Source organism: Capsella rubella, unplaced genomic scaffold (assembly GCF_000375325.1).
Source record: "Capsella rubella cultivar Monte Gargano unplaced genomic scaffold, Caprub1_0 scaffold_7, whole genome shotgun sequence".
Classification (NCBI taxonomy): domain Eukaryota; kingdom Viridiplantae; phylum Streptophyta; class Magnoliopsida; order Brassicales; family Brassicaceae; genus Capsella; species Capsella rubella.
This window is the reverse complement of record NW_006238917.1, coordinates 6667431-6695371: the sequence shown is the minus strand read 5'-3', so window position 1 is coordinate 6695371 and position 27941 is coordinate 6667431. Positions and strand designations below refer to the sequence as shown.

The following is a 27941-nucleotide window of genomic DNA, read 5'->3' as shown; positions in this document are numbered from 1 at the left end:
ATTTTTTATGTTCTTATGTGACATAAAAATCAATGAGATGATCATTTTAAGAACTTTGATATAAATATCTTTAGAAAGTATGATACAAATCTAAAATAGTATCTTATATTAGTTCCAAGCATCGTACAACAAGAGAATTAAGTTATAAAGATCCATTTTTATATATGCATTTTCTTTTTTGGTTATGAAATATCTAATTAAATATTTTATTGTAACACAATTTTGCAAATAATATATTATTACCTCTTTCTTATTCAAATAATTCTTAACACACACTGTAATATAAAAACTGAAATAATATAAATTTGCATTAACTATATTTTTCTACTCAATTTTATTCAACATACAATAAATTAGAATTAGCTCGCACAATTTGTTTCTTCTAATTTGTAACTCTCATCACTTCTTATCTTCTAAATACTCATTTTCTTATCGTCTTCCACTTTATCTTAAATCTTATATATTTTTGTTTGTTTGGTTTTGTGTTTTTTTTTCTTTGTTGTTTATTATTTTTTGTATGAGTTAAAATATATATATATATATTTAATAACATTGTAAAAGTTTAATCAAAATTATCGTTTTACACTATATGAATATATGAAATGTCTCTTAATTTTTCTTTTTTAAAGATTCATCTCTATTGTTTGTTTTACATTATTATCTTATAAGTAATGCTTCTCTCATTCTCAGCCACTATATTCATGTATCTTAAATAGTTTACTACTTTTATGTTGTTATATTAATTGAGAATCAATGAAAATATCAATTTAAGAATTTGACCTAAATTTATTTTAGAAAGTATAGTATATATCTTATAAAGCTTCAATATTTTTTTTCTAACGCCTTATTATATTTATATTTTCATACTTTTGAATCAAGAAAATTTGATATAACACATATGTAATATAACAGTTTTGATTGCTATATAAATGAAAATTTCAATTTAAAACATTTATCAAATAATTTTTTCTTATTTTTTAATCTCAAATAGTTTTTGTAATTCCTTTTAATATATCTGTCATTATATTTAGTTTTTGTGATCAAATAGACTATTATATAAAGAAAATTATAATATTTAGTTTATTTAAAATTTGCAGTGAAAGTCTTAAAAAATATATATATACTTGCTTACAAAAAAATTGGTCCTTCAATTTTTTCTTTTAAAGATCATACATTTTATAAAAGTTATATTTAATTTAATTCATTAATTAAATTATGATAATTAATAACATATTAATTATGATAACTAATAACGTATTAATTACACAATAATATCATACCCCACTCTACACTCTTAGTAACTTAACCTCATTTGCTAAAATTAAATAATAGTTTTTATATTCATAATAATACAAATGCCTACCCAGGTTATTTTTCATAGAGAGACCGAACATAAAATTGATTTGTCATAAGTAGTTAGTATTGTTGTTGTGTACATATAATAGATAGCTAAAATCCTATTAAATTATGATAAATAATGTATGAGTTACACAAGAATATCATACCTCAATCTACACTCTTAGTAACTTAATCTCATTTGTTATAAGTAAATAATAACTTGTCTTTTCATAACAACACAAATACCTACCCTAAGTTATTATTTCCTAGAGAGACTAAACATACAATCGATTTCTTATAAGTAGTTCAGAATTGTTGTCATGTATATATAATAGATAGATGTCGTTGTTCATCTTCTTTGTTAATTTTGATGTAAACATGTTATGCTATTTTAGTTTGGATTCATTTATTTAGCTTTTATAGTAATGTAAATCTTCATGCATATTTGTTTTTAAAAAATTTAGTAGTAATTTTAAAACTAAACTAATGCTACATTAAAAAGTCTATTATATATATATATATATATATATATATATATATATATTCTCATCTACCTCCTATATGTCAGCTTCCTTTACAATCAAATAGAATATAAAAAAATATCAAAGTTCTATTTCTCATGTAATACTCTTCTGTTTATTTGGCTTATGATCTCTCTTTTTAGTTTTTACATAACTATAGTTTAAATGCTTTTATAATCTAAATTGAAAAATATTTTCTAAATAAAGTTTAAAACAATATATCATATGTTTCAAATGAAATCTTTAATTTGATATTTTGAAAAATTTAACTTGATCATTTTAAAAATTTAAATTACGTTTAGGTTATGATAAAATATAAGGGTTAGTTAAAAGTATGTGCTCAAATAAATGGAAAACAAAAAGGAAGGAGTTGATAAATTGAAAATTAGTTTTTTCAATGGGGGAGAGGAGAAAATACGTGGCTATCCCTATACCAATTTAGTTGCAAGTTCAGAATTTAATGATTATTTTCTATGCAAATCTCTGACAAGATCCAATTGTGCAGAGGCACTAATGATGATGTGGTACATAGATTATTATCAGATAACTAAGTTACATATATAGATTGTTATCGGATAACTAGATTGTTATCTAATATGTTATCTAATAATTAGCTCGTTATCAATTATGTTATCGGATAACTAGATTGTTATCAAATAATGAAATTCTCTTATAAAACGATAGTAAAGTATAAAACTCAACAAAACTGCAACACAACTGAATCCCTAAATATGATACATTTAGATAAGGGATAACACATTAATTAGTATAATATTTTTGTCAATATGTGTGAATGTTATCGGATAACAAAAATGTTATATGCTTAGGTGAGAGATAAAGAGGAGACGAGAATTGATGTTGATTTGTTTATCTAAGTACAGATAGGGGTAAAAACGTCTGCAAAAAAGAGAACTAAATATTGAGTTATGGATGTTAGATATTTAATTAATTGGTCAACTAATACTACCAAATGTAAATACCCAAAATATAAGGTGAGTAACAAAATCTCATAATTTTGTATGTGCTAATTTTGTATATTGTGTATGTGCTAATTTTGTATTACTTTGTTTAGATCTCATTCAGTTTTATATTTTCCAAATGTAATTTTCGTTTATTTTTAATGTTTACAATGTACACAAAATATGTGTTATACTAATTTTGCGATCGCGTTCGATTTTTTTTGTGCGTTAATTATTTTGTGTTAAACATAAAAATTAGTATTATTTTGTAATAAACATATTATTTTGTTTTAAAATTATTTTCAAAACATATATTAACACTTATACACTATATATAACTTATTATAATTTTTAATTAATATTTCATGTATAACCCACGCATCGCGTGGGCAACTTTCTAGTATATATATACTAGAAAGTTTCCCACGCGATGCGTGGGTTATATATGAAATATTAATTTGAATTAGAAATTGAAAACTACATTAAGATATGTAGTTTATAAGTAACTGTTAATATAAAACATATTTCTGTACATTATAAACAATAAAAGTAAATAAAATATATATTTGAAAAATATGAAACCGAATGAGATCAAAACAAAGTGATACAAATTAGCACATACATAATATAGTAGGCAATTGTAAATTGATGTTAATTTTTTGTGTGTACATTGTTAATATTAAAAGTAAACAAAACTCATATTTCACCTAAGATATATGATTTTTTAGACCTTACTTAGAAAAAAAATTTCAATTTAGAAAATATTTCACCTGAGATATAAGAGCTTTTGATTTATAATTATGTAAACACTAAAAAGATACAGCAAAAGCCTAATCAACAGATGAAGATTATTTGAAAAAAAATTCTAATTGATTAGAAAAGAAGCTCACATATACGTAGATGAGATCCTTTTTTATATATTAAAAATTATTTTATGTAAAATTTGTTCAAGAATAAAATTAATATTGAAACGATTTAAGAACAAACATAAAGATTGACAGAACTATAAAAGCTAAAGAAATGAATTTATATTAAAAAGGCGTCACATGTTTACATCAACATTAACAAAGAAGATGAACGAATATATCTGTCTATTATATGTACATGACAACAATCATGAAATGCTCTTAAGTAATCAAATTTATGTTCGGTCTCTTTAGTAATATCTAACTTGGGTTAGATATTTATATTGTTATGAAAAGAAAGACTATTATTTAGAACAAATGATTAAATATGATATTAGTGTAGAGTGTAGATTGGATATGATATTAGTGTATAACTCATACCTTATTAAATATTAGAATTTAATAGGATTTTAGTGAAGTTCATTAATTCATAAAATGTAATAAAAATGTAATAGAATTTAAATAAAAGGTAAAAAGTTATGTAAAATAGATGTTTTAATTATGTGATTGTAAATCATATATATATATATGCAATATGAAATTTTATTATACAATAATCTGTTTTTTTTTTTTGGCAAAAGAACTTTAGGTATTAAAAATTGGATTAAGAAGTAGATGTCAAGTTATATTTATAGGAAAATAACTTTAGTTATATCTTTTGCTTTACACAAATGAATTTTGGATCCCAATTAATAATTTTACTCATAATAATTTTATTTTAATTGTTACCTAATTATATGATTATTTGGAAATAAGATTGACATAAATGTTTAGTAAGAAATAAAAATGAAAATAATTAATTAAAAATAAAGTATAACACGTGTCATCAACAAAGAGCCCCAAATGTCGTAACGTGGTGGAAAGTAGAAAAAACCTTGTTCAACTGATGAATGAAACAAAATTTAACTTTTATGAACTATATGATTTTAAAAAAAATAAAGACCAATTTTTTAAAACCAAGTACTTTTTGTTTCTTTTTAAACAGTTAGACCTCAAATTTTAAATAAATTAAATATTATAATAATCTATTGGATCACAAACTAAATATAATTATACATATATTGAAATGAATTACAAAATATTATTTGAGATTTTCAAAAAATAGAAGAAGTTATTTGTTAAAGGTTTAAATACCGTATAAAATACCTTTTAAAAACCATTTAAAAACCTTATAAAAACTTTGTAAACCTTTTAAAAACCTTATAAAAATCTTATAAATGCCGTTTATAACCTTTTAAAGCCTTATAAATATTTGGATTTAGTCTCCCAGTAGTAATGATGATCTTGATTTACCTTATCAACCATATAAAAGTTTATAATTTTTCATATTTTAAAAGGGGTGTTTTTGAAAATGGATAGAAAAGAAGGGTATTTTTAAAAAGGGTATACCAAAAGGGGCATTTCTCAAAAATTCTCAAAAACATAAATCACCTGGTAAACAAATCTACTATGTTATAAATCCATTAGCCCTAAAATAAGTTAACTGTTTTAAATTATGTGAATAAAAAATAAGTCAACATAAGTACGTAAGCAAATCAATAATTCAAAAAATCAACCTTATCAATAAATCAATATTGAATAAAATAAGTCTAAAAATCGAATATTTTTTTATATAATCTCAAATTACATATTTATTTATTAAGTAAAATTTTTTTTTTAAAAATAAATATTTTTTTATTGATTAAAAATCATATATAATTATTAGTTTCAAAAAAATAATTCTTATAATTTCTGGTTATTAAATATATTAAAATACGATTTTAATTAATTTTAAAATAATTTTTTTTTAACATTAAGTTTTTATTGTTTTTAGTTAATTTTTTAAAAAATGTTTATTAAATAAAATGACATTTTTGTCCATTTCTAGTTTAAAATGTGTAGTTTTCAAATAACAATAATATGAAGTGTAGTTGTCAAATTTCATGTAAAATTTGGTATAATTTTAAAAATTTCCCCTTTTATTTATATAACAATCAAAACTTTTATTTTACATATGTGTTATATCATACTTTCTTCATTCATACTCATAAGTATGAAAACGTATGTATAATAAGGCATTAGAAATAAAAATTGAAACTATGTTTGATATATATCATACTTTCTAAAATAAACTAAGATCAAATTCTTAGAAAGATACTTTTATTAATTTTCAATCCATATAACAACACAAAAATAGAAAAATATTTAAGATACATGAATGTAGTGAAAGAGAATGTGAGAGAGAGATTAATTATAAGATGAAAGTGGCTCCTAAGCTTAAGCATTTTCTCTGGCGAATACTTTCCAATGCTCTTACTACAACTACTGAGTTAAAAAGATGAGGAAACATTGGAGCATTTATTTTTCAGTTGTTTCTACTCTCAAGATATTTGGAAGAACAATCCCAAATAGTGTCATATAAAACAATGTAAATATATATCATATAGTACTAAAATTAAAATTTAGATTAAAATTTAGATTAAAATTTTACAATGCAAATTAATTTTGTTTTTCAACTCATACAACAACAAACAGCCAACAACAAAAAACAGAAAACAAAACAAACTCAATTATAGAAGATTTGAGATAAAGTGGAAGAGGCGGAGGGAATGAGAGAATGAGAAAATGAGTATTTATAAGATGAGAATTGATGAGAGTTACAATTTAGAAGAACAAATTGTAGGATTTAATTCTAATTTATTGAGTGTTGACTAAATTTGAGTACAAAAATATCGTGAATGCAAATTTATATTATTTTAGTTTTTATATTAAAGTGTGAGTTAAATGTATATAATTAATTGTGTTTTAATTGAATATAAATATAGATGATCAAATTTTTTCTTATTTATGGCTTGATTAAAATAATTTTTTCTTTAGGTTTATATTAAATTGTCAGTTTAATATATTTAACTAAATGTGTTTTATTTTTGGTTTAGTTGAAAACATAATTTCAAAAAAAAAACATTTTATAGAAAATAGACCAATAAGAAGAAAGTGAAACAAACCACAAATAAAACACAATTGATGATATATATCTATCTCTCACTTTAATTTTAAAACTGAAAAATATATATTCAATTATAACACAATTAATTAGATCTCTACATTTAACTCACACTTTAATATAAGAACTGAAATTATAAAAATTTGCATTAGCTATATTTCCCTACTCAATTTTATTCAACAGAAATTAATAAGAATTAACTCCCACAATTGTTGATTTACTATCAAATAATTAAAACATCTATTTTACTCAATTTACATACATTTTATTTAAGTTTCTTCCATCATTAAAGTGAAAAAAGAACAGAGTATTTTATAATAAAATAAATATGATGGATGAAAATTTAAATAAAATGTAAGAAGATTATGTAAAATAGATTTTTTAATTATGTGATAGTAAATCATATATACATATATATGCGATATATCATATGCAATATGTGATTTTGTTTTAAAACTTTAGTTATATCTTTTGCTTTAGAGAAATGAATTTTGATCCCAATTAATAATTTTACTCATAATTATTTTTTCATAATAATTTTATTTTAATTTTTACCTAATTATATGGTTATTTGGAATTAAGATTGACATAAATGTTTTAGTTAAAAATTAAAATGGAAAAAATTAATTAAAAATAAAGGATGACACATGTCATCAACATAGAGCGCCAAATGTCGTAACGTGGTGAAAAGTTAGAAAAAACCTTGTTATATTATATAAGATATATATATGATTCTAGACTACTAAGATAGAAAGTGAACAAAATTTTGTCTCAGTGAAATTGATAGTCTGGTTTAAAATTTTGTTTGCTTTAACAAGAATTCACTTTTATGATTGAAGGATCATCAATACAATAAAGAATAAGTCTACTTGTCATGAAATTAAGAGAAGTTACAGACAACTCAGTAGACTAGTCCGCTAAGACGTAAAAGACAATGTTTGATTAAGTTTAAAAGAAAATGTTTGTTTTAAGTGTAAAGTGTGTAGCAATTGGTTTTAATTTTTCCTGGAAAAGTTGACTTACTCAGTTACTCGTCAAGATGAATTGATGTTCACGTGGAAGAAATTGTATCTCTCTTATAGATAATTATAGACTGGCTTCAGATTGATCAGCACTTATAAACAAAAGAGGGGGAAAAAATTTGTGTAAATTTTTGAATATGCGTTTTTTTCTTCGTTTGTCTCTTCCTTTTGCCTTCCTCTCAAGTCGCATAGCTTCCAAAAGACAGTTACGTTTACCTTGACTTTGATTTTTCCTCGTCAGTCATAATCAATTTATTTCATATATCGGATTCCGAGCGATGCAAACATTAATCAATGAAAACCAATAATGTATACTTGCGCCTCCTTCATCTCCCTAATTCTTTTCTTATCCCTCACTAGCTTCACAGCTCTTGCTCAAAACCCTCGTTACCTAAGTCGTTATTGTCCAAATACGACAACTTACTCAACTAAAAGCAAGCACTTCACCAATATCAAAACCCTTTTGTCATCTCTCTCTTCCCGTAATGCCTCTTACTCCACTGGATTCCAAAACGCTACCGCGGGACTATCCCCCAATAGGGTCACTGGACTTTTCCTTTGCCGTGGAGACGTCTCTCCTGAAGTTTGTCATCGATGCGTCACCTTTGCCGTCAACGACACCTTTACTCCGTGTCCGAACCAGAGAGAGGTTGAGCTCTATTACAATGAGTGTATGCTCAGATATTCTCACCAGAATATTTTATCGACTCTAAACACAGATGGAAAAATACTAATGAAAAACATGAATTATTTTACATCTGTCACAAAAGATAGGTTCAGAGATTTGGTCTTGTACCCCATGAACCTAGCCGCCATTGAAGCTGCGAGGAGTTCCATAAAATTCGCTTTTAGAGAAATAGGTTTAAGTTCACTAGAGAGTTTGTACGGAATGTTTCAGTACACTCCTGATCTGACGGAACAAGACTGCCTAAACTGTCTGCAACAAGGCATCAACCAAATATCCAATGACAATATTGGGGGAAGATTTCTTGCGCCAAGTTGTAACTCAAGATACGAGCTCTACGCGTTTTACAACACATCCTCCGCTAAAACACGTCAAGGTCCTCAACTGCAGCTGGATTCAGCTCCTCCTCCACCGCAGATTTCGATTTCTTTACCACGACCTGGTCTGAACAGTCGCTTTCCTTTGATACATTATTTTCAGCGCAACTTCTTCTGAGACATTTGAAAGATTTACTAAAACTAGGGTTCATGTGTTCTAATAGCAAATTGTTAATACAGCAGGAAAAGGCAGAAACTCCTCTATCGTAATCATTGCCGTTCTTGTTCCAATCACTGCAGTTCTTCTTCTTTTCGTAGCTGTTTTCCGTGTCCGGACTAAGAGAAAAAAGACGATTTATGAGACAGAACCACTTGCTGAAGGTAAAAAGACCGATCCTCTTTCCAAGCCGGATGAATTATCTGCTGTGTTTGTATATTAAACTCAGCTGCTGAAGTTGTTTCTACAGATGGGGATGATATTACAACTGCAGGCTCACTTCAGTTTGACTTTAAGGCGATTGAGGCAGCTACGAATAACTTTTTGCCAAGTAACAAGCTTGGACAAGGTGGATTCGGTGAAGTTTACAAGGTATTCACTACCATTGCATAGGGCTTCCACTGTAGCTATTTATCTACAAGTATAAATTGAATGATACATTAGGATAAATTAATTTAGAGTTTTGAACTTTGGTAGCTTACTAAGTTGTGCAAAACGTTGCTAAACACCTCATCACCCTCTAGGTTTTGAATCGAAACAGATGACATCAACCTTGATATTGGAAACAACTGTAAAAATCATGTAATACTCTGTTTTTCCCCTGTTTCCAATTAGATCTCACCCAAATACTTTGAACATTGACATGTATGGGATTACAAAACTCACAATACCAGCACACAAATTCTTCCTCTTTATCAATTTTAACGAGTTGCGGAACAAACAAACTCCTCTAGTCATTAACTATCATCCTTCTTTTGTATGAAAAACTAACTTCTTGAGAACATGTTCATTTTCATGATTTATCTTACATCCAGTTCTCTTATGATTATTTTTTTTTTTAAATTACGTAGGGTACATTTCCTAGTGGAGTACAAGTTGCCGTTAAGAGGCTATCGAAGACATCAGGACAAGGTAAAAAAGAATTTGAAAACGAAATTGTTGTTGTGGCAAAGCTTCAGCATAGAAATTTGGTAAGGCTGCTTGGTATTTGTTTAGAAGGAGAAGAGAAGATACTTGTCTACGAGTTTGTGTCCAACAAAAGCCTTGATTACTTTCTTTTTGGTCAGTTAAATTTGATACTTAGCCTAAGATTCTTCAAATTGCATGACATTCTTTGTTTTTAACATTTTGAGTACACATGTGCAGACTCTACGATGCAAAGGCAGCTTGACTGGGCAAGACGGTACAGGATCATTGGAGGAATTGCTAGAGGAATTCTTTATCTTCACGAAGATTCACGACTCACAATTATACGCGGGGAACATCCTCTTGGACGCTGATATGAACCCAAAGTTGCAGATTTTGGAATGGCGAGAATTTTTGGGATGGACCAAACGGAAGCCAATACAAGAAGAGTAGTTGGAACTTAGTAAGTATATTACCCTTGCCATTTATTTAATATATATATATACTGTAATATGTTTCAATCAACGTAAAATTTAAGAATTGTGGCAGTGGTTACATGTCTCCCGAGTATGCAATGTATGACCAGTTCTCCATGAAATCAGATGTATATAGTTTTGGGGTCTTAGTTCTTGAGATTATAAGCGGCATGAAGAATAGTAGTCTCTATCAAATGGATGGTAGCGTTGGCAACTTGGTTACATATGTGAGTATAAATCTTTAGATTTTCTAGTATTTTTTATTCTTTATTCAGAAAGTGTCTAAATCATCTAAATGTTCAATAGACTTGGAGAATATGGAGCAATAGGTCGCCATTAGAGCTTGTGGATTCTTCATTTGGAGATAATTATCAAACAAGTGAAATTACCAGGTGCATCCATATTGCTTTACTGTGTGTACAAGAAAATGCTGATGATCGTCCAAACATGTCAGTGATACTCCAAATGCTCACTACTAGCTCGATAGCTCTCGCCGTACCTAGACAACCTGGATTTTTCTTTAGAGGTAGGCATGAACAAGTAGGAGAAGTGGGTACATATTCAGATAGGTTTGCTTTATTTTCTATCGATGATGCTTCCATTACTAGCGTTGCTCCTCGTTGAAGACAAAACTATTCATAAATCTAAACATTTGTGATATATATGAGTCTAGACTATTATGATTGAAAGTGAACAATGTTTCGTCTGAGTGAAACTGAAAGTCGTCTGATTTTAAGTTTTGTTTGCTTTTAACAAGGATTCATCTTAGTGGTCGAATCATCATCAATACAAAAAGGAATAAGTCAACTTGTCATGAGATTAAGAGAAGTTACAGACAACTCAGTAGACTAGTCTGCTAAGACTTGCTAGATAGAATTGTAAAGAAATTTACTCTTCCCATTATATGTCTTTATCTGTATTTGTTTTGTTGCTCTCGTCGTGAGAATATGTCCACCTTGCGGAGTTAAGATATCTAGACTCTCCAAATGATGAGAATAGTGCAGTAAGAAGAGATGAACGAAAGAGAGATGACTCGATGAGTATATGTTTCCACGCCCACAGATTCCTAACTACTCTTGTTTACTCTCATTATTAATCCTATAAAACGAAAGCCTAATAAAGTTCATCTTGCTGTCATTATTTTCTGTCTTGGGTTATTAAAGATATATCATCCCTGATCACATATACAATCTATCTTTCCGAACAGGATCATCCATCCACACAAAGCTAATGATCTAAAAGGAAGATATATTCATTAATGGACTAGAATAATTTGAGAAAAAAAAATGTTGTAATTTGGTTTAAAAGAAAATGTTTGATCTAAATATGTAACAATTGGTTCTTAGTTTTTGCAGTGAAAAAGTTGACTTACTCGTCAAGATGAAGTTGATGTTCACGTGGAACAAATTGTATCTCCCTCTTAAAGATAATTATTATCTGGCTTCAAATTGATCAGCACTTATAAACAAAAGAAGGAAAAGGAAAAATTGTGTAAATTTCTGATGATGCGTTTTTTTCTGTTTGAGTTCTTGTACATAGCATGATAGCAACACGAGCTTTCTTAGAAAATACCATTTACCTTGACTTTGATTTTTCCTCGTCACTCGAGAAAGTAGCCTATCTTTCACAGAGAGAAAAAAATATCAAATTTATTTCACAAATCGGATTCTGAGTAATTATGCCTTCTCGCGCCTCTTTCATCTTCCTTTTCCTTTTCTCCTTTCTCGCTAATTTCAAAGTTTCTGCTCAAAATCCTAATTACCAATCCCATCTCTGTACCAAGACGACAACTTTCTCCAGGAACAGCACTTTCTTTAACAACCTCGAATACCTTTTTTCCGTTCTCTCTTCCCCTAGCATCTCCTACTCCACCGGATCCCAGAACGTCACCGTGGGGGAGCCTCCTGACAGTGTCACCGGACTTTTTTATTGCAGTACAGTTGTCTCGCCAGAAGTTTGCCGTAGCTGCGTCGCCTTTGCCGTCAAGGACACCTTAATTCGATGTCCGATTGAGAGAGAGGTGACGCTCAAGTACTATGAGTGTACGCTCAGATACTCTACCTTCAGGATTTCTTATGGAAATCCTAATTACCTATATCATAATTGTCCAAATACGACAACTTACTCAAAGAACAGCACTTACTTAACCAATCTCAGAACCCTTTTGTTCTCTCTTTCGTCCCATAACGCTTCTTATTCCACCGGTTTCCAGAGCGCCACAGCTGGGCAAGCTCCAAACAGGGTCACCGGACTTTTCCTTTGCCGCGGAGACCTCTCGCCGGAAGATTGCCGTAACTGCGTAGCTTTTGCCGTCCGGGAAAGCTCAAATCAGTGTCCGAATAAGAGAGAGGTCATGGTCTATTACGATGAGTGTATGCTCAGATACTCTCACAAGAATATTCTATCGACCCTTTCGTACGACGGATATTTACTCCTACAGAACCAGAATAATATTTCTTCTAATCATAAAGACAAGTTTCTAGGTTTGGTATCCTCCACGATGAACCAAGCTGCCATCGAAACAGCCAGTAGTGCAAGAAAATTCTATACGTCAAAGACCGAATTGAACAAAGTCACGACTATTTACGGGCTGCTTCAGTGCACTCCTGATCTTACAAGACAGGACTGCAAGAGATGTTTGCTACGTTCGATCGGTGGAATGTCTCTTTACCAACTTGGAGGAAGACTTGTTTATCCGAGTTGTATTGCAAGGTACGAGCTTTACCAGTTCTACCAAGAAATCAGCATTAAAACACCGCCAAGATCAGCCCTTCCACCGGTTTCAACTCCTTTTCCACCACCACCACCGATCTTTCTTTCTCCTCCATCACCGCCGATTTCAATACTCTCACCACGACCTGGTCTGAACATCCTATTTTCCTTTGATCAATTACATGTTTCAGCACATATCTTATTTTGAGTCATTCAGAGATATGCTAAAACAAGGGTTGATATGTGTTGATCTGATACAAACTATGTATGTCAATACAGGAGAACGTGGGAACTCTTCTGTCATAGTTATCACTGTTGTTGTTCCAATCACCGTCCTTTTTCTTCTTTTCATAGCTATTTATAATTTTCGGACTAAGAGAAAGAGGATGACTCATGAGACAGAACCACTAGCTGGAGGTAGACTCCAGTGATTATCTTCTCATCTCGAATGAATATTCTCTTATCTGAATTAAGCTGTCGAGGTTATTTCTACAGATGGAGATGATATTAAGACTGCAGGCTCACTTCAATTAGATTTTAGGGCAATTGAGGCAGCAACAGATAATTTTTCGGAAAGTAACAAACTCGGTCAAGGTGGATTCGGCCAAGTCTACAAGGTATTATTGTAACATTGTATAAGGCTTACTTCTTAGATAGTTGGATATCTACAAGTTTTAAACCTTGCAAACGTTCTAAATCATGCAAATCGTTGCCAAGCACCTCACCACTCTCTCAGTTAAAGTCGAAGCATATCATGTAAAGCTTAAACTTTGAAACCACGAGAGTGGTGAATTGTTTGACTAAGTCTGTACAGTGTGTGTTTCTTTCAACTCAAAACCACAGTAACGTGTGTTTCACAACAATACAAATCATGTAAATCACCCACAATACTCTGTTTTTCTCTCCTGATCCCAAATCAAATATCACACACATATGTTTAGCATTGAGACATATAGGATTAACTGCAAAAAATAATTTTGTACTATCATTGTGGACCAAAAAAAACTGTCCTTAATTATGTTCCTTTTAATGTAACAAATTCTAACATAATTGCACTTGAGTACTTGATTTTTATGAATAATCTTAGACCCAATGCACATACTTATATATGAATCCTTTTAAAATAAACCACCCTTTTTTTTTGTCTGTAAACAAATAAACCACTCCTACAGGGTACATTTCCAAGTGGAGTACAAGTTGCGGTGAAAAGGCTATCTAAAACATCAGGACAAGGTGAAAGAGAGTTCGAAAACGAAGTTATTGTTGTTGCAAAGCTTCAACATCGCAATTTGGTCAAGCTTCTTGGGTTTTGTTTGGAAGGAGAGGAAAAGATACTTGTATATGAGTTTGTGGCCAACAAAAGCCTTGATTACTTTCTCTTTGGTCTGTTAAATTCAATACTTACCGTAAGATATAGTTTTCAATTTGCATGCCACTCTTTGTTACTCACATTCCAAATACTATTTGTGTAGATTCAACGATGCAGAGCCAGCTTGATTGGGCAAGACGGTACAAGATCATTGGAGGAATTGCAAGAGGAATTCTTTATCTTCACCAAGATTCACGACTCACAATTATACACCGTGACCTCAAAGCGGCCAATATCCTCTTGGATGCTGATATGAACCCGAAAGTAGCAGATTTTGGAATGGCGAGAATTTTTGGGATGGACCAAACGGAAGCCAATACAAGAAGAGTAGTTGGAACTTAGTAAGTATTGCTCTTACCATTGTTTTCATCTGTAGACCGTAATACGTTTCAATCAACTCAAAAATTAAAAACTATGGCAGTGGTTACATGTCTCCCGAGTATGCAATGTACGGCCACTTCTCCATGAAATCAGATGTGTATAGTTTTGGGGTCTTAGTTCTTGAGATTATAAGCGGCATGAAGAACAGTAGTCTCTACCAAATGGATGGTAATGTTGGTAACTTGGTTACATATGTGAGTATACAGCCTTAAAACCTTTAATATTTGTTTAAATGCATTATTTAATTTGATCAAAGTACATATGATTAAATTGTTGATGTTCAATAGACTTGGAGATTATGGAGCAACGGGTCGCCATTAGAGCTTGTGGATCCATCTTTCGCAGATTACTACCAAACAAATGTAATTACTAGGTGCATCCACATCGCTTTACTCTGTGTTCAAGAAAATGTTGAAGATCGTCCAACTATGTCAGCAATTCTCCAAATGCTCACTACTAGCTCGATTTCTCTTGATGTGCCTAAACAACCTGGGTTTTACTTTCGGGGTAGGCATGAACAAGTACGAGAAGTTGGTACATCTATCAATAGGTTTGCGATATGTTCAATCGATGGTGCTTCCATTACTAGCGTTGCTCCTCGTTGAATACAATTCACTAAAAGTTGTAATATATGATTCTAAACTATTAAGCCTGGACTATGAACAAAGATTTGTTTAAATCAGACTGTTTCCACAGTTCATTTGTTTTTTTATATGTCCAGCAAGTTGCTATATGATATTAAGTTTTATAGCTTGGTTTCTTTAACAAGGATTCATCTCAGTCATCTTAGTAAGTTTTTTTTTTTTTTTTGAATAATCAAAGAGGTTCTGGGCCGATGCCCATACATCCCCTCAGGCCCGAGACCAAAACATGTTATATGGTCTCGTCCCAAGCGCTATTTGAACCGGCGACCTGTAAGCTTTTGCCAGAGATTTTTACCAATTGAGATATTAGCAACTGGACTATGAATAAGAAATTGACAACTTTGTTTTTTTTTTTTTTTAAGACACTGGCTTTTAAGTTTTACTCTCTACATTCTCTTACCGGCTTGTCATTCTGATTCGTTTTGACGTTTGAGAAATCCAGTGTTCTAAACCCGTCCTTGTGGTTCCATGATATAGAAATGGGAGAAGGCCCGGTTAAAGTAACGTGTGAAGCAAGTTTTGTTACATGTCGCTTACTAGACTATTAAGCGAAAAGAAAATGAAATAATGCTCTTTTTAAAAACAAACCTCCAAATGTCCAACAGAATAACGGTCAATCGTTATCAATACAAAATTATATCAGAAGACAGAGGTCGAGAGGTCTTTTATTGATGCCCCATGAAAGGAACCTAAAGGACTTGTATACGTACGCCAGCTATTGAAATGAAGACTAGTTTGCATGAAACTTATATCGTTTTCTCTCTATAATTCTCTGCACAGCCAAAGTTCCATTTCATGCTTGTCTTGTTTAGCTAACACTTATCTAAAAATCCTACAAGTCTACATTTTGTTGTATTATTTAAAATGTGTAAACAATCGCATTTCTCGTTTTTTGAATAAGTTGGAATACTAGCCAAGAAGAAGTTGACATTGACGTGGAAGAAAATGTATTCGCTTGCATGATGTAATTACTGTCTGGCTTCGGATTGATTGGACTCGATCGTTAACAAAAGAACAAAAACAGAAATTAAGGAAGGGAAAGAGGGACTGATGAGAAATATTAAATTACGGACTGATATCGATTATGGGATTTATCTCTTCGTCACGTCAAATCTCTAATTCTAAGTCTTCTCTTTTCATTAATGTAAGTTTGGATCCAAAACTAGAACATCTCAGTCTCTAATGTATCATTTGCGTTTTCGTTAAATGATACTTCTCTTCTCCAATTGCTCGAGGCATAAGGTCAGAACGATCAAAATTGCTGAAATTTATGTTCTCTTTGAGATCGATTTGGTTAATTTTAGCGCGAATTCTAGATTTCAAGTTAAGAGTATGACGTATTTGAGAACTTTTGGTCTACAGGAGAAGAAAAGTCCTAAACCATGTTTCAAAGGTTTTCTGTGGATTTGAGAAAGTTTTGTATGTTATTGCAGTGTAATTGTGGAAGCCTTGAAAATGGATAGTATACAGAGGCTCTGTTTGTCTTTGGAACCGATTCTTAGCCTGAGTGGTAAGATTAAAAAGGCTTGTCTTAGATGTCTTTAGGTGTCTCTTTTACTTTATGGGGTTTTGTGGCTTACTGATTTGTCTTGTGAGCATTGTGCTTTTTCTAATGCTTGAGTTCACAGGTCGTCTCCAAGCGAATTGAAGGCATTGGTAGAAGGAATTTGCAGCTGCAATTCAGGTCTAGATTGTCTGTTCCTTTGTTTATTGGAGGGAATATAGAAGGGGAGCAAGGTGCTGCAATCCATGTTGTGCTGTTGGATATATATTACAACTGTTCATGTATTGACAGTAGGACCTGAAGCTTCTGCAAAGCTCGATGTTACTGTGCTTGACAGTGATTTTAACACTGAGGATGATAAAGGTTGGAGTGGAGAAGAATTTGAGGGTCATTTGGTGAAAGAGCGTCAAGGAAAGAGGCCTCTCTTGACCGTTGACGTTGAAAGAAGGGGTGGGGAACACTAGGGGAATTTATCTTTACGGACATGAGACAACTCTGAGACGTATATTGTATAAGACATATATAGTTTGTTTGATGTTAACTTATTTATCATTTGATTAATATAATTTTTTCTGTTCCTAATATTTCAAAGTTAGTTAATTACAATTTTTATTTACATATTGACACATAATTAATGAATTGTTCGTTTAACTAATTGCTAGTCAATATATGTAATTTACTGTCTTTAGCAAACCGACGTAAAGATACGAAGAAAACAGAGATGATCAGAACTTAAAATAATATTTTTTTTTGTCAACAGCAATAATATATAGGTTTAAAGGAACCAAGAGTTTGGGACGTTGTTTACATACAAACAAATTAGCGGCTCAGCACGCACTCTACGTGCTAACATATCCGCTTTAATATTAGAGTTACGAGGAACTTTAACTAGAGAAAAAGACAGAAAATGTACTTCCCTATCTGCTTTAATCTCGTCTAAGTAGTTGACAAACGCTGGCCATTCTGCTGGGGAAGACACCATCTCCACCAAATCTGAACAGTCTGTAATGAACGTCACGTCACGTCTCCCTGCGTTGATCATACACTTCATGGCCCAAACTAATGCTTCGACTTCTGAGTGTAGTGGCGAGAGACTCCTTCTAAGGTTTGCAGCGCCCATAATGGGGACATCGTTCGTCATCGTACAATACCAACCTAAACCTGTAAATTTATCTCCCTCTTTCCATGAACCATCCACAAAACAAGCATAATTAGGATAGTTAACCGAAGATCCCTCCATAATCCGATTCATAGGACATGGCCTCCCATCTTCCGCATCATCATTCTCCTCCGACTGCGCTGCTAGCCATAATTGTGCCTCACTTTCCGCTAATCTCAAATAATAGTACTTTATCTTTTTTTTTTTTTATATAGTACTTTATCTTTTTTCTTCTCCTTTAATTAAGCTAACGGTTTGACTGGTTAAACTTAACGTCACTTGCCTAGCTTTAAAAACTGAGGGTAGTTTTTGATGTTAAACTTAACGTCAATTTTAAAACTGAAATAAATAAATGTTAGTCGCCCCTTAATACGTCGGTTAGAAAAGTCAGTTTTAAACCGACGTTAGGCTTGATAAAAACCGACGTTAAATCCCCATTTTTTTGTAGTGACAGAACGATTCCAGAGCCCCATATTGTATCCCAATACACGATACATTACGAGGCATGAAGTTAAGGGCCATTAGAGGTAGAGGTAAAAAAGGTCAAATCGAAGAAAATATTTGGTAAGTGAACAAAATGTATCATTTAAAGGTGTAACATTTGATTATTAATTTTTGCAGTGAAAAAGTTGACTTAGGGGAAGTTATTGGGACAATGATTTTGAAAGATTTTTAGAGTTTAAGAATCTATTGTTATTGATTTATGGATTCTTAGATTTTTAATGAAATATTTTATTATTGGTGTTTGTATTTTGTAATTCTATTTAAAATCCTTTGTTATTCAAAAAGTTGAGTATTTATTGATTTTCCAATTCTATCAAATTCTAGTGTTATTGGGAATATGATTTCTTACATATTTGGTCATTAAAAACAACTTCCAAAATATTGCACTTATCATAAGTATTTATAAAATCTATCATATGAAGAATCTACTAAATTCTAAAAAGTTGGGTAAACATTATTTTAGAATCTACAACTTTTTTTTGAGAATTTTAAAATCTCTAAACTTTTGAAATCCACAAACTATTTTACAATCAACCTCCCAATAATCCCTCCCCTACTCGTCAAATGAAGTCGATGCTCACTTGGAAGAAATTGTGTCTCCCTTACAGAAACTTTTTGTCTGGCTTCAGATTGATCAGCACTTACAAACAAAAGAGGGGGAAAATATTTTTTTTGTAAATTTCTGTTTATGAGATTTGTTCTTCGTTTCTCTCTTCCTTTTGCCTTCCTCGTAAGTCGCAACCTTGAATTCTTCTACATAGCAACATAAGCTTTTCTTACAAAAGACAGTTTACCTTGACTTTGATTTTTCCTCGTCAGTCGTTAAGAAGACCTGTTTCAAAAAAGGAGGGTCAAAAAATATTTCTTTTACACAAATTATAGAATATACTACTACATTTCAAAATAACATTACAAAAAACACTAAACATTTTTGTTAACATATATACAATTGCTATATTTATTTACAGTAAAAAAAATAGATTAGTGTATTAAACCTCAAAAATATTGTGATAGACACTAATTGCAGAAAACCGATTATGTCTTCTCACTTCTCTCTCATCTTCGTTTTCCTTTTCTCATTCGTCACTAGCACCAGAGCTTCTGCTGAAATTCCTTATTTCCTAGATCGGCATTGTCCAATTACGACAACTACTTACTCAGGGGACAGCACTTTCTTTACCAATCTCAAAACCCTTTTTTCCTCTCTCTCTTCCCGTAACACCTCTTACTCCACCGGATTCCAAAGCGCCACAGTGGGACAAGCCCCCAACAAGGTCAGTGGACTTTTCCTCTGCCGCGGAGACCTCTCGCCGGAAGTTTGCCATCACTTAGCTGTCTTTGCCATCAACGACACCATCTTTAAACGGCGGTGTCCGGATACGAGTGAAGCCACGTTTTATTACGAGGAATGCATGCTAAGATACTCTCACAAGAATATCTTATCGACCCTTATATACGATGGAGTATATATCCTGAATAACCCCAAAAATATATCTTATAATCAAAATCAACTACACCGGTTCAGAGTTCTTTTGTCTTCCAGGATGAACCAAGCTGCCATTGAAGCAGCAGACAGTTCTAGAAAATTAAATATATTTGAGACGGAATTGAACCCAGTCCAGACTTTGTACGGCATACTTCAGTGCACTCCGGATCTTACAAGACAAGACTGCTTGAGCTGTTTGCAAAGTTGCAACAATAGATTGCCTCTTTACAGCAGTGGAGGAAGATATATGTATCCTAGTTGTAATGCAAGGTACGAGCTTTACCCGTTTTTCAACGAAAGCGCCATTGCAACACTGCCACCGGCTTCAGCTCCTTCTCGATCACCACCGTCGATTTTAACTCCCTCACCTCGACCTGGTCTGACCATTCTATTCTCCTTTGATTACATGTTTCAGTGCAAATATTCTTTTGATACATTCAATATGCGGTGGTCTCTGATCTGATACAAACTATAATGTCAAATGTCAATACAGAAGAAGCCAGAAAGTCCTTTGTCACAATCATCGCTGTTGTAGTTCCAATCTCCGTCCTGTTTCTTCTTTTCGTAGTTGTTTTTAGTTTCCGGCCCAAGAGAAAAAGGACGATTCATGAGACAGAACCACTAGCTGGAGGTAAAACTCTAATGATAAGCTAAGCTTCTCTGTTCCAATGAATATTAAGTTTTGCTCTTGTCTTAAGTAAACTGTTGAGGTTATTTCTACAGATGGAGATGATATTAAGACTGCAGGCTCCCTTCAGTTGGATTTTAGGGCAATTGAGGCAGCAACAGATAAGTTTTCGGAAAGTAACAAACTTGGTCAAGGTGGATTCGGTCAAGTCTACAAGGTAATATTATTGTAGATTTTCTGTTTTGTGCTCAAAACCACAGTAACGTGTGTTATGTAAAACACCTCCCAACAATACTCTGTTTTTATTCCCCTGTTTCCAAATCAGATATCACACACATATGTTAAAAAGCATTGAGAACATATGGGATTAAGTGCAAAAATCTTTGTCTAATCGTTGTGGACCAAAACAAACTGTGCCCGTAATTATTCCTTCATGTGTAACGAATTCGAACATAATTGCACTGAAGTACTTCATTTTATGATTATATTTATTAGGAATGCTGACTCACATCACATATATACTACCCAAGGAACACAATCCCACATGGATGATGGGATAAATTCTTGGATAATATATATATATATAGGATGTGACAATCTGTTTGCCTTGAGCTAGCTTTTAGGTAGACTACATTTCGTAATATACTTGTGAATCCTTTTAAAATCAAATTTTCCTATAGGGTACATTTCCTAACAGAGTACAAGTTGCTGTGAAAAGGTTATCAAAGACATCAGGACAAGGTGAAAGAGAGTTCGAAAACGAAGTTATTGTTGTGGCTAAGCTTCAACATCGCAATTTGGTCAAGCTTCTCGGATTTTGTTTGGAAGGAGAGGAAAAGATACTTGTATATGAGTTTGTGGCAAACAAAAGCCTCGATTATTTTCTCTTTGGTCTGTTAAATTCAATACTTAGCCTAATATATCATTTTCAAATTGCATGCCACTCTTTGTTACTCACATTCTATATACGGTGTAGACTCTAAGATGCAGAGCAAGCTTGATTGGGCAAGAAGGCACAAGATCATTGGAGGAGTTGCAAGAGGAATTCTTTATCTTCACCAAGATTCACGACTCACAATTATACACCGTGACCTCAAAGCGGGCAACATCCTCTTGGACGTTGATATGAACCCGAAAGTTGCAGATTTTGGAATGGCGAGAATTTTTGGGATGGACCAAACGGAAGCCAATACAAAAAGAGTAGTTGGAACTTAGTAAGTATATTACTCTTGCCATTTTATCATATCTAGACCGTAATACATTTCAATCAACTCAAAAATTAAGAACTATCGCAGTGGTTACATGTCTCCCGAATATGCGATGTACGGCCACTTCTCCATGAAATCAGATGTGTATAGTTTTGGGGTCTTAGTTCTTGAGATTATAAGTGGCATGAAGAACAGTAGCCTATATCAGATGGATGGTAGTATCAGTAACTTGGTTACATATGTGAGTACAAAGCCTTAAAACTTTTTTTCTTTTTAATGCTTTATTTATTTTCACAAATTACATAGTATTAAAATGTTGAATGTTCAATAGACTTGGAGATTATGGAGTAATGGGTCGCCATTAGAGCTTGTGGATCCATCCTTTGGAGATAACTATCAAAAAAATGTAATTACTAGGTGCATCCATATCGCTTTACTCTGTGTTCAAGAAAATGTTGAAGATCGTCCAACTATGTCAGCAATCCTCCAAATGCTCACTACTAGCTCGATTTCTCTCGATGTGCCTAAACAACCTGGATTTTACTTTCGAGGTACGGATGAACAAAAAGGAGAAGTTGGTACATCTATGGATGCTATATGTTCAGTCGATGATGCTTCCATTACTAGTGTTGCTCCTCGTTGAATACTATTCACTAAAAGTTGTAATATATGACTCTAGACTATTAAGCCTGGACTATGTGAACAAAGATTCGTCTAAATCACACTGTCTTTCCACTGTTCATTTTGTTTTTCTTATGTGTCCAGCAAGCAGCAAAATGATACTAAATTTTATAGTTTGGTTTTGCTTTAACAAGGATTTATCTCATTGATTAAGGAATGAAAACAATGATAGTAGCTCAAAAATGATTCGCTTTGCTACGGAAGATGATAAAGAATGGATACATTGGAGATTCAGCTCCAGTTTTCGCCTGAGGCAAAAGAAAAGATACGTCCAAGCACATGAGAAAGCAATTGCAACAAAAACAAGCATCCAAGGATCTTTTGCTTTGTAATAAATAGCTTAACTCTGTTTTTCGTCCTTGTAGTCATATACCTCGAACAGAGTCTCCCAATGTTCCACAAGTATACTTAAACTTGTTTTAGTTTGAAAGTTCAATCCATCAGATACTATGAAAGGGAAAAAGTAAATAAACAGTCCAATCATAGGTTAAACCAAAAAAATAAACTAACCCTGAAGCTCAATTGGTTACTTTTGTTTTCTCCTCTTTTCATATTAGGCTATTGATATAAGATTTCTGTATCAATATTTGGTTTATGAAAGAATATACATCTCAAACATTAGCTGTAATTTCAGCGAGGACTAAGACACGTGATCGATACAGAACAAGCAAAAGACATGCTAGTAGACCGACCTGCAGGCTGCAATCTCTCGGCTAATGGGTTTGGCTTGGATCTAACGCTAAAGACAAATCCTGGTGGTTGAGGTACATGAAGAGTAATTGATGTATTAGTGAGCATATGAAAGACTGTAGACATCGTTGGACGATCAGCAGGATTTTCTTGAACACATAACAACCCGATGTGAATGCATCTAATGACTTCATTTCTATCATAATTCTCCTCCATGGCTGCGTCTACCAGTTCCAACAATGATTCATTGTTCCAAAGCCTCCATACCTATACAAGTCATTTATCAAGAAACCAAATGTTGAGAGCCATGATATCGTTGCTAAGAGAATTAGAATAGTTTGTGATGGCATTGGGAATTTACTAACATATGTGACCAAGTTGCTTATTGAGCCATCTAGTTCGTTAAAGCTACTACTCTTTTTTCCACCAATAATCTCCAGAATCAATACTCCAAAGCTATACACATCAGATTTCGTCGAGAAATGGCCATTCGTCACATATTCGGGTGGCATGTAGCCACTGCAAGATACATCGTCATATCACTTTCAGTTTTATCAACAACAATAAGGACAAACCGATTATAAGTAAAATGGACAATTACTTACAATGTTCCCACTACTCTTCCTGTGGTAGCTTCAGTTTGATCCACTCTGAAATTCCTAGCCACACCAAAATCCGCGATCTTTGGGTTCATATCTGCATCTAATAGGATGTTACCAGATTTGAGGTCACGGTGAATGATTGTGAGCCGTGAATCTTGATGAAGATACAAAATTCCTCGCGTAATTCCCTCGATAATGTTGTATCTTCTTGTCCAATCTAGTTTACCCTTCTTTATCGGGTCTGCACAAATTCCATATACGAAACAATTAGACTATGAGATCAAGAACTAAGACGTTTCAGAGAATATGCATTACCCTATCATTTGTTTCTTTTCTTACCAAAGAGAAAGTGGTCGAGACTTCTGTTGGGCAAAAACTCGTAGACCAATATCTTTTCATCTCCTTTGACAGAATAACCGAGAAGCCCAACAAGATTTCTATGTTGAAGCTTTGCTACAAGAAACACCTCGTTCTTGAACTCTTCTTCACCCTGTCCCGATGTTTTGGACAACCTCTTCACAGCAACTTCTGTTCCATTCGGAAGCGTTCCCTGTGGATTAATATGATCTTCACATCATTAACAGAAACTTGTTTTTTTTTTTTTTTCATTCTAACACCAAAAAAGTACTAGAGACAAACTTATACCTTGTAAACTTCACCAAATCCACCATGACCAAGCTTGTTAATATTATGAAAATTACTTGTGGCAGCTTCAATTTCTTTAAACTCAAATTGAAGCGAACCTGAAGTTGTAATATCATCCGCAGCTGCAGAAACAAAAGCATGCATATATAGTGTTTATACCGGAGAGAAACAGAGGAAGTGTTTGAAGTTCATGTCTATGGACGTAGATGGGCTTTGAACTCTCAAGTTATGTTTCCAAAACATGAAGAAACTCACTTTTCGTTGTCTTTGCTTTGTACACTCTTCTCCTCTTCCAAATACCAAATCCTAGAGCAAGCAATAAGATGGGAACAAGGACAACAGCCACAATAGTTCCTGTAGTAATGCTTCTGCCATCTGCATGAAGCCATGAATCCAAGGAAAAGTATCGGTTACCAAACCAAGAACAGAGCATAAAGAAGCTTCATAATATAGTTATAAAAGGTTATAATCACCACAAGGATCGCAAAACATGGACACATGGTCTTACCTTTTTGAGGAGGAGGAATACTATCGAAAATTCCCAAGAACGAATAAATCTCCCATCGAACGAAACAGCTTGGCCTAGAAATGATGCCTCCTTGTCTCCCACTGCAACACGAGTTATACTCAATCACGTTTTGTTGTAGACACCTGGTGCAGTTTTGAAGAGATAAGTCTTTACTACATTGCCCAAAACCGTAAAGTTGTGAGATGGACGACTCAAGCTTTCGTATTCTGGCTCCATAGTACAAAGACGAAGTTTGGTCTATCACATCAACCATCAAAGCCTCCCATGTGATATCTAAATCCGTCGAGTTAGCTTCGAGATCTCTGGTATAGTTATCACTCCGCAGACTCTCCATACCGAGCAATCCATAAAAGGAGCGGTTTGAGTAGCGTACAAGACAAACTGTTCTACGTGTATCCATTCTCCAGTCTATAGCTTCTTTCTGATAAGTACAATTATGCAACAATATAGCATTGGAAGTGATGATACAATCAGAGCAAGAGTGTGCATCAGTACCCGGGATACACATCCCTAAACCATATGCTCTGTTTGGATATTCCCCCATCGTTGCCGTGTAGAAGCCGTCATTGGCTGTGACGTTAAAAGGAAGAGAAGAAAGCAGGGCTCGGCGGTTTAAGTCGTATGTATCATTGGCTGTGAAATAACCAGATCTTTCAAGACATATACGTGCAGATACATGACAAAAGCTTATTATGAAGACAAACCAGAAGATTAGAGACGACTTGACCATTTTTATTCTTTCCCTTTGTGTGTTTTGATGTATGAAATAAAAACATCCAATCTTGAAATATATAATTTCTTATAATGTTGAATACGATTAAGGGGATTCAATTTTTAATGTCTTGTGCTGTACAAATTTGACTAATCAACATTGAACTCTTCTAAGTTCTAACGAAGACTTTGGATTTAGATGAGTCCTCACTTGATCAGTCACTAGTTGAGTTAGGTGGCTTAGGTTTTCAATAACCGGTTCAGTCAGATACTTTCCATATTAGTGACTGTGGTAATACAACTAACAAATCCTTTTGAAGCTCATGAAGCAGTAATATTAATGCCAACAAAAGTCAAAAGGGTATCATATTAAAAACTTTAAAACTTTGGGGCGTTATTTGTAAAGCTAAAAAATTAGTGGGGTGAGTTTTTAATTGGAGGAAACAGATATCAATCTTTTACTGTGTCATTAGCGAGGCAGCATCGAGTACTCACCGGAAAATGGACGCCGGAGCTGAAATCGATGTAATTGAGCCGGTTGAGGACGATTCAGCGGAGGAAACTGGTCCGGACCAAGACCACGGCGAAAGATCTGAACCGTCTTCGTTGAAACAAGGGGGGATTCTGAGAACTCTTGCGACGGTGGAAAAGGATTCTCAGGCAATCGCGGAGAGCTTTTCGTCTCTCTTTGTTTCTCTCCGATCAACTCTCTCTGAGGTTAGACTACGCTTCTGTGAATTGATTGGTTACCAAATTTTCCTGAGAAACTATGACATTTGAGCGTATTGAAGTCAAGGGTTCTGAATCCAATCAATTTTGTGAATTTCTCATAAATTTAGAAACTTTAGGGATTGCTTGCTGCAGATTAGGAGATTTCATCAGTAAATGGAAAAACCAATATCAGTCTTAGTGGACCACTGAAACAATTGCTAAGTTTAGTTCAATGGCGTTTGACTTCATGGAAAATTTTTATTTTTCAGAAATGTTTATTTGAATAAAATCTTTGTTTGTGAGACTTTTTCTTATGGTGTTATAGGCTACTGGTAGCTCGGTTGATCACATGAGTTGCTTTGGAGATGCAGCAGGAAGGCTTCAGGAAAGTGGTAAGGACATTTCCTGGTATTGAGCCTAATTGGTTATTGTAATCTTTATTAGGGACTTTGAGCAATGGGTCCAATTTTGCCATTTATATAAGTCAACAATCAACTTGAGCTGCTTTTTTTTTGTTTTATGACTTTTCAGCTTTAGATGCAGCTACCAAAGGGAACCGTTATATCAACTCTTGCCTTAGGTACTTACATAACAGTCTTGATATTACTCCAATCTGATCACAGAGCACACTGAATCCATTCCTTAGATACGTTTCCTATTAGTTTAGGATATAGATATCTTTCCCTCTGTTTCATATGAATTTGATTGTGATTCCAGGCTCTTGACCTCTAACTTTCAAAATGCGTTCACGGTTGTGAACGAGTTCATATGTATATTGCTTCCGGTATGATTTCCTTTTGGCCCAATATGCAGATTAAATGAGGAAATTAAAGGTGTTGAGAATTTGGCGGCTCGGTTGTATCCTTAATATGGTTATTTGCGTGTCAATTATGTTTGTGTCTTAGTGTCTGAAACTCTGAATGTTGAACATACAGACACAGACATACCACGTCAGTTCATAGATTTCTTAGTCATGGTTTTTTATGAGTTTGTTCTAGAATCCTTAATAAATCATTCTGCAGAAAGCACCTGAGGAGAAATGTGGATGTTCTTGACACGGCTGTGAACAAGCTGCTCCGGCCTCCATGAAAAGTCATCAGTTTTAGAGACTTGGATCACTTTTTTATTTCTTTCACAGACTTGGATCATTTATTTCTCGTACATAAAGGATGGTTTATACATTAAGAAGAGAAACAACACTATGTCCTTCAAGGGTCTTCTAAACAGTTTTAGCAGTGCAAAGCTTCATAATGGTATAATGCTTCAAACACCCATCTTAACTTTGTAAAACTACTTGAATCTCTATAACGGTTTGGTTTATCAACTATCAATTTAGTAGCTTCTAGTACCTTCAAGTGATCATGTTGTTATTTGAGCTGGCTGTTCAGGAATCAGGACAATTACATGTATGTTTCCATTGGGGTTTTGAACTTTATCTATGTTTTTGG

General features: G+C 33.1%; 5 protein-coding genes across 7 annotated transcripts; 4 read left to right on the top strand and 1 right to left on the bottom strand.

Moving 5' to 3' along the window:
- The first annotated feature begins 8035 nt into the window (after positions 1–8035).
- Positions 8036–11018, top strand: LOC17878384 (putative cysteine-rich receptor-like protein kinase 20). Its single transcript, XM_023778933.1, is given in 9 exon segments — positions 8036–8855; positions 9031–9111; positions 9198–9319; positions 9799–10009; positions 10094–10199; positions 10201–10238; positions 10241–10316; positions 10403–10556; positions 10636–11018. Coding segments are annotated over 9 exon segments (1926 nt in total). The 3' UTR covers positions 10954–11018.
- Positions 11019–12005: 987 nt separating this feature from the next.
- LOC17880925 (putative cysteine-rich receptor-like protein kinase 20) lies at positions 12006–15449 on the top strand. Its single transcript, XM_006283083.2, has 7 exons — positions 12006–13190; positions 13321–13458; positions 13537–13658; positions 14214–14424; positions 14514–14751; positions 14832–14985; positions 15079–15449. Exons 1-7 carry the CDS (start codon positions 12008–12010, stop codon positions 15394–15396), a joined length of 2364 nt encoding a protein of 787 aa, XP_006283145.1. The 5' UTR covers positions 12006–12007; the 3' UTR covers positions 15397–15449.
- A 4190-nt stretch (positions 15450–19639) lies between these two features.
- Positions 19640–22604, top strand: LOC17878333 (putative cysteine-rich receptor-like protein kinase 20). 3 transcript variants are annotated; one of them, XM_023778923.1, is made up of 7 exons: positions 19640–20410; positions 20596–20712; positions 20799–20933; positions 21397–21607; positions 21693–21930; positions 22012–22165; positions 22256–22604. In XM_023778923.1, exons 1-7 carry the CDS (start codon positions 19640–19642, stop codon positions 22565–22567), a joined length of 1938 nt encoding a protein of 645 aa, XP_023634691.1. In that variant the 3' UTR covers positions 22568–22604. The 3 variants fall into 3 exon arrangements, with proteins under 3 accessions (XP_023634691.1, XP_023634690.1, XP_006283273.1); XM_023778922.1 differs by having other exon boundaries at positions 19640–20465; positions 20585–20719; positions 20812–20933; XM_006283211.2 differs by having other exon boundaries at positions 19640–20465; positions 20582–20719; positions 20812–20933.
- Positions 22605–23201: 597 nt separating this feature from the next.
- On the bottom strand, positions 23202–25801 carry LOC17880964 (cysteine-rich receptor-like protein kinase 24). The gene is made up of 7 exons (XM_006284921.2): positions 25051–25801; positions 24798–24917; positions 24543–24664; positions 24237–24447; positions 23901–24138; positions 23661–23814; positions 23202–23562 (listed from the first exon to the last, which is right to left on the bottom strand). Exons 1-7 carry the CDS (start codon positions 25799–25801, stop codon positions 23236–23238), a joined length of 1923 nt encoding a protein of 640 aa, XP_006284983.1. The 3' UTR covers positions 23202–23235.
- A 431-nt stretch (positions 25802–26232) lies between these two features.
- LOC17878596 lies at positions 26233–27848 on the top strand. The gene is made up of 5 exons (XM_006284645.2): positions 26233–26499; positions 26819–26885; positions 27025–27073; positions 27307–27351; positions 27516–27848. The coding sequence occupies exons 1-5, from the start codon at positions 26284–26286 to the stop codon at positions 27580–27582; spliced, it is 444 nt and encodes a 147-aa protein (XP_006284707.1). The 5' UTR covers positions 26233–26283; the 3' UTR covers positions 27583–27848.
- Positions 27849–27941: the final 93 nt, after the last annotated feature.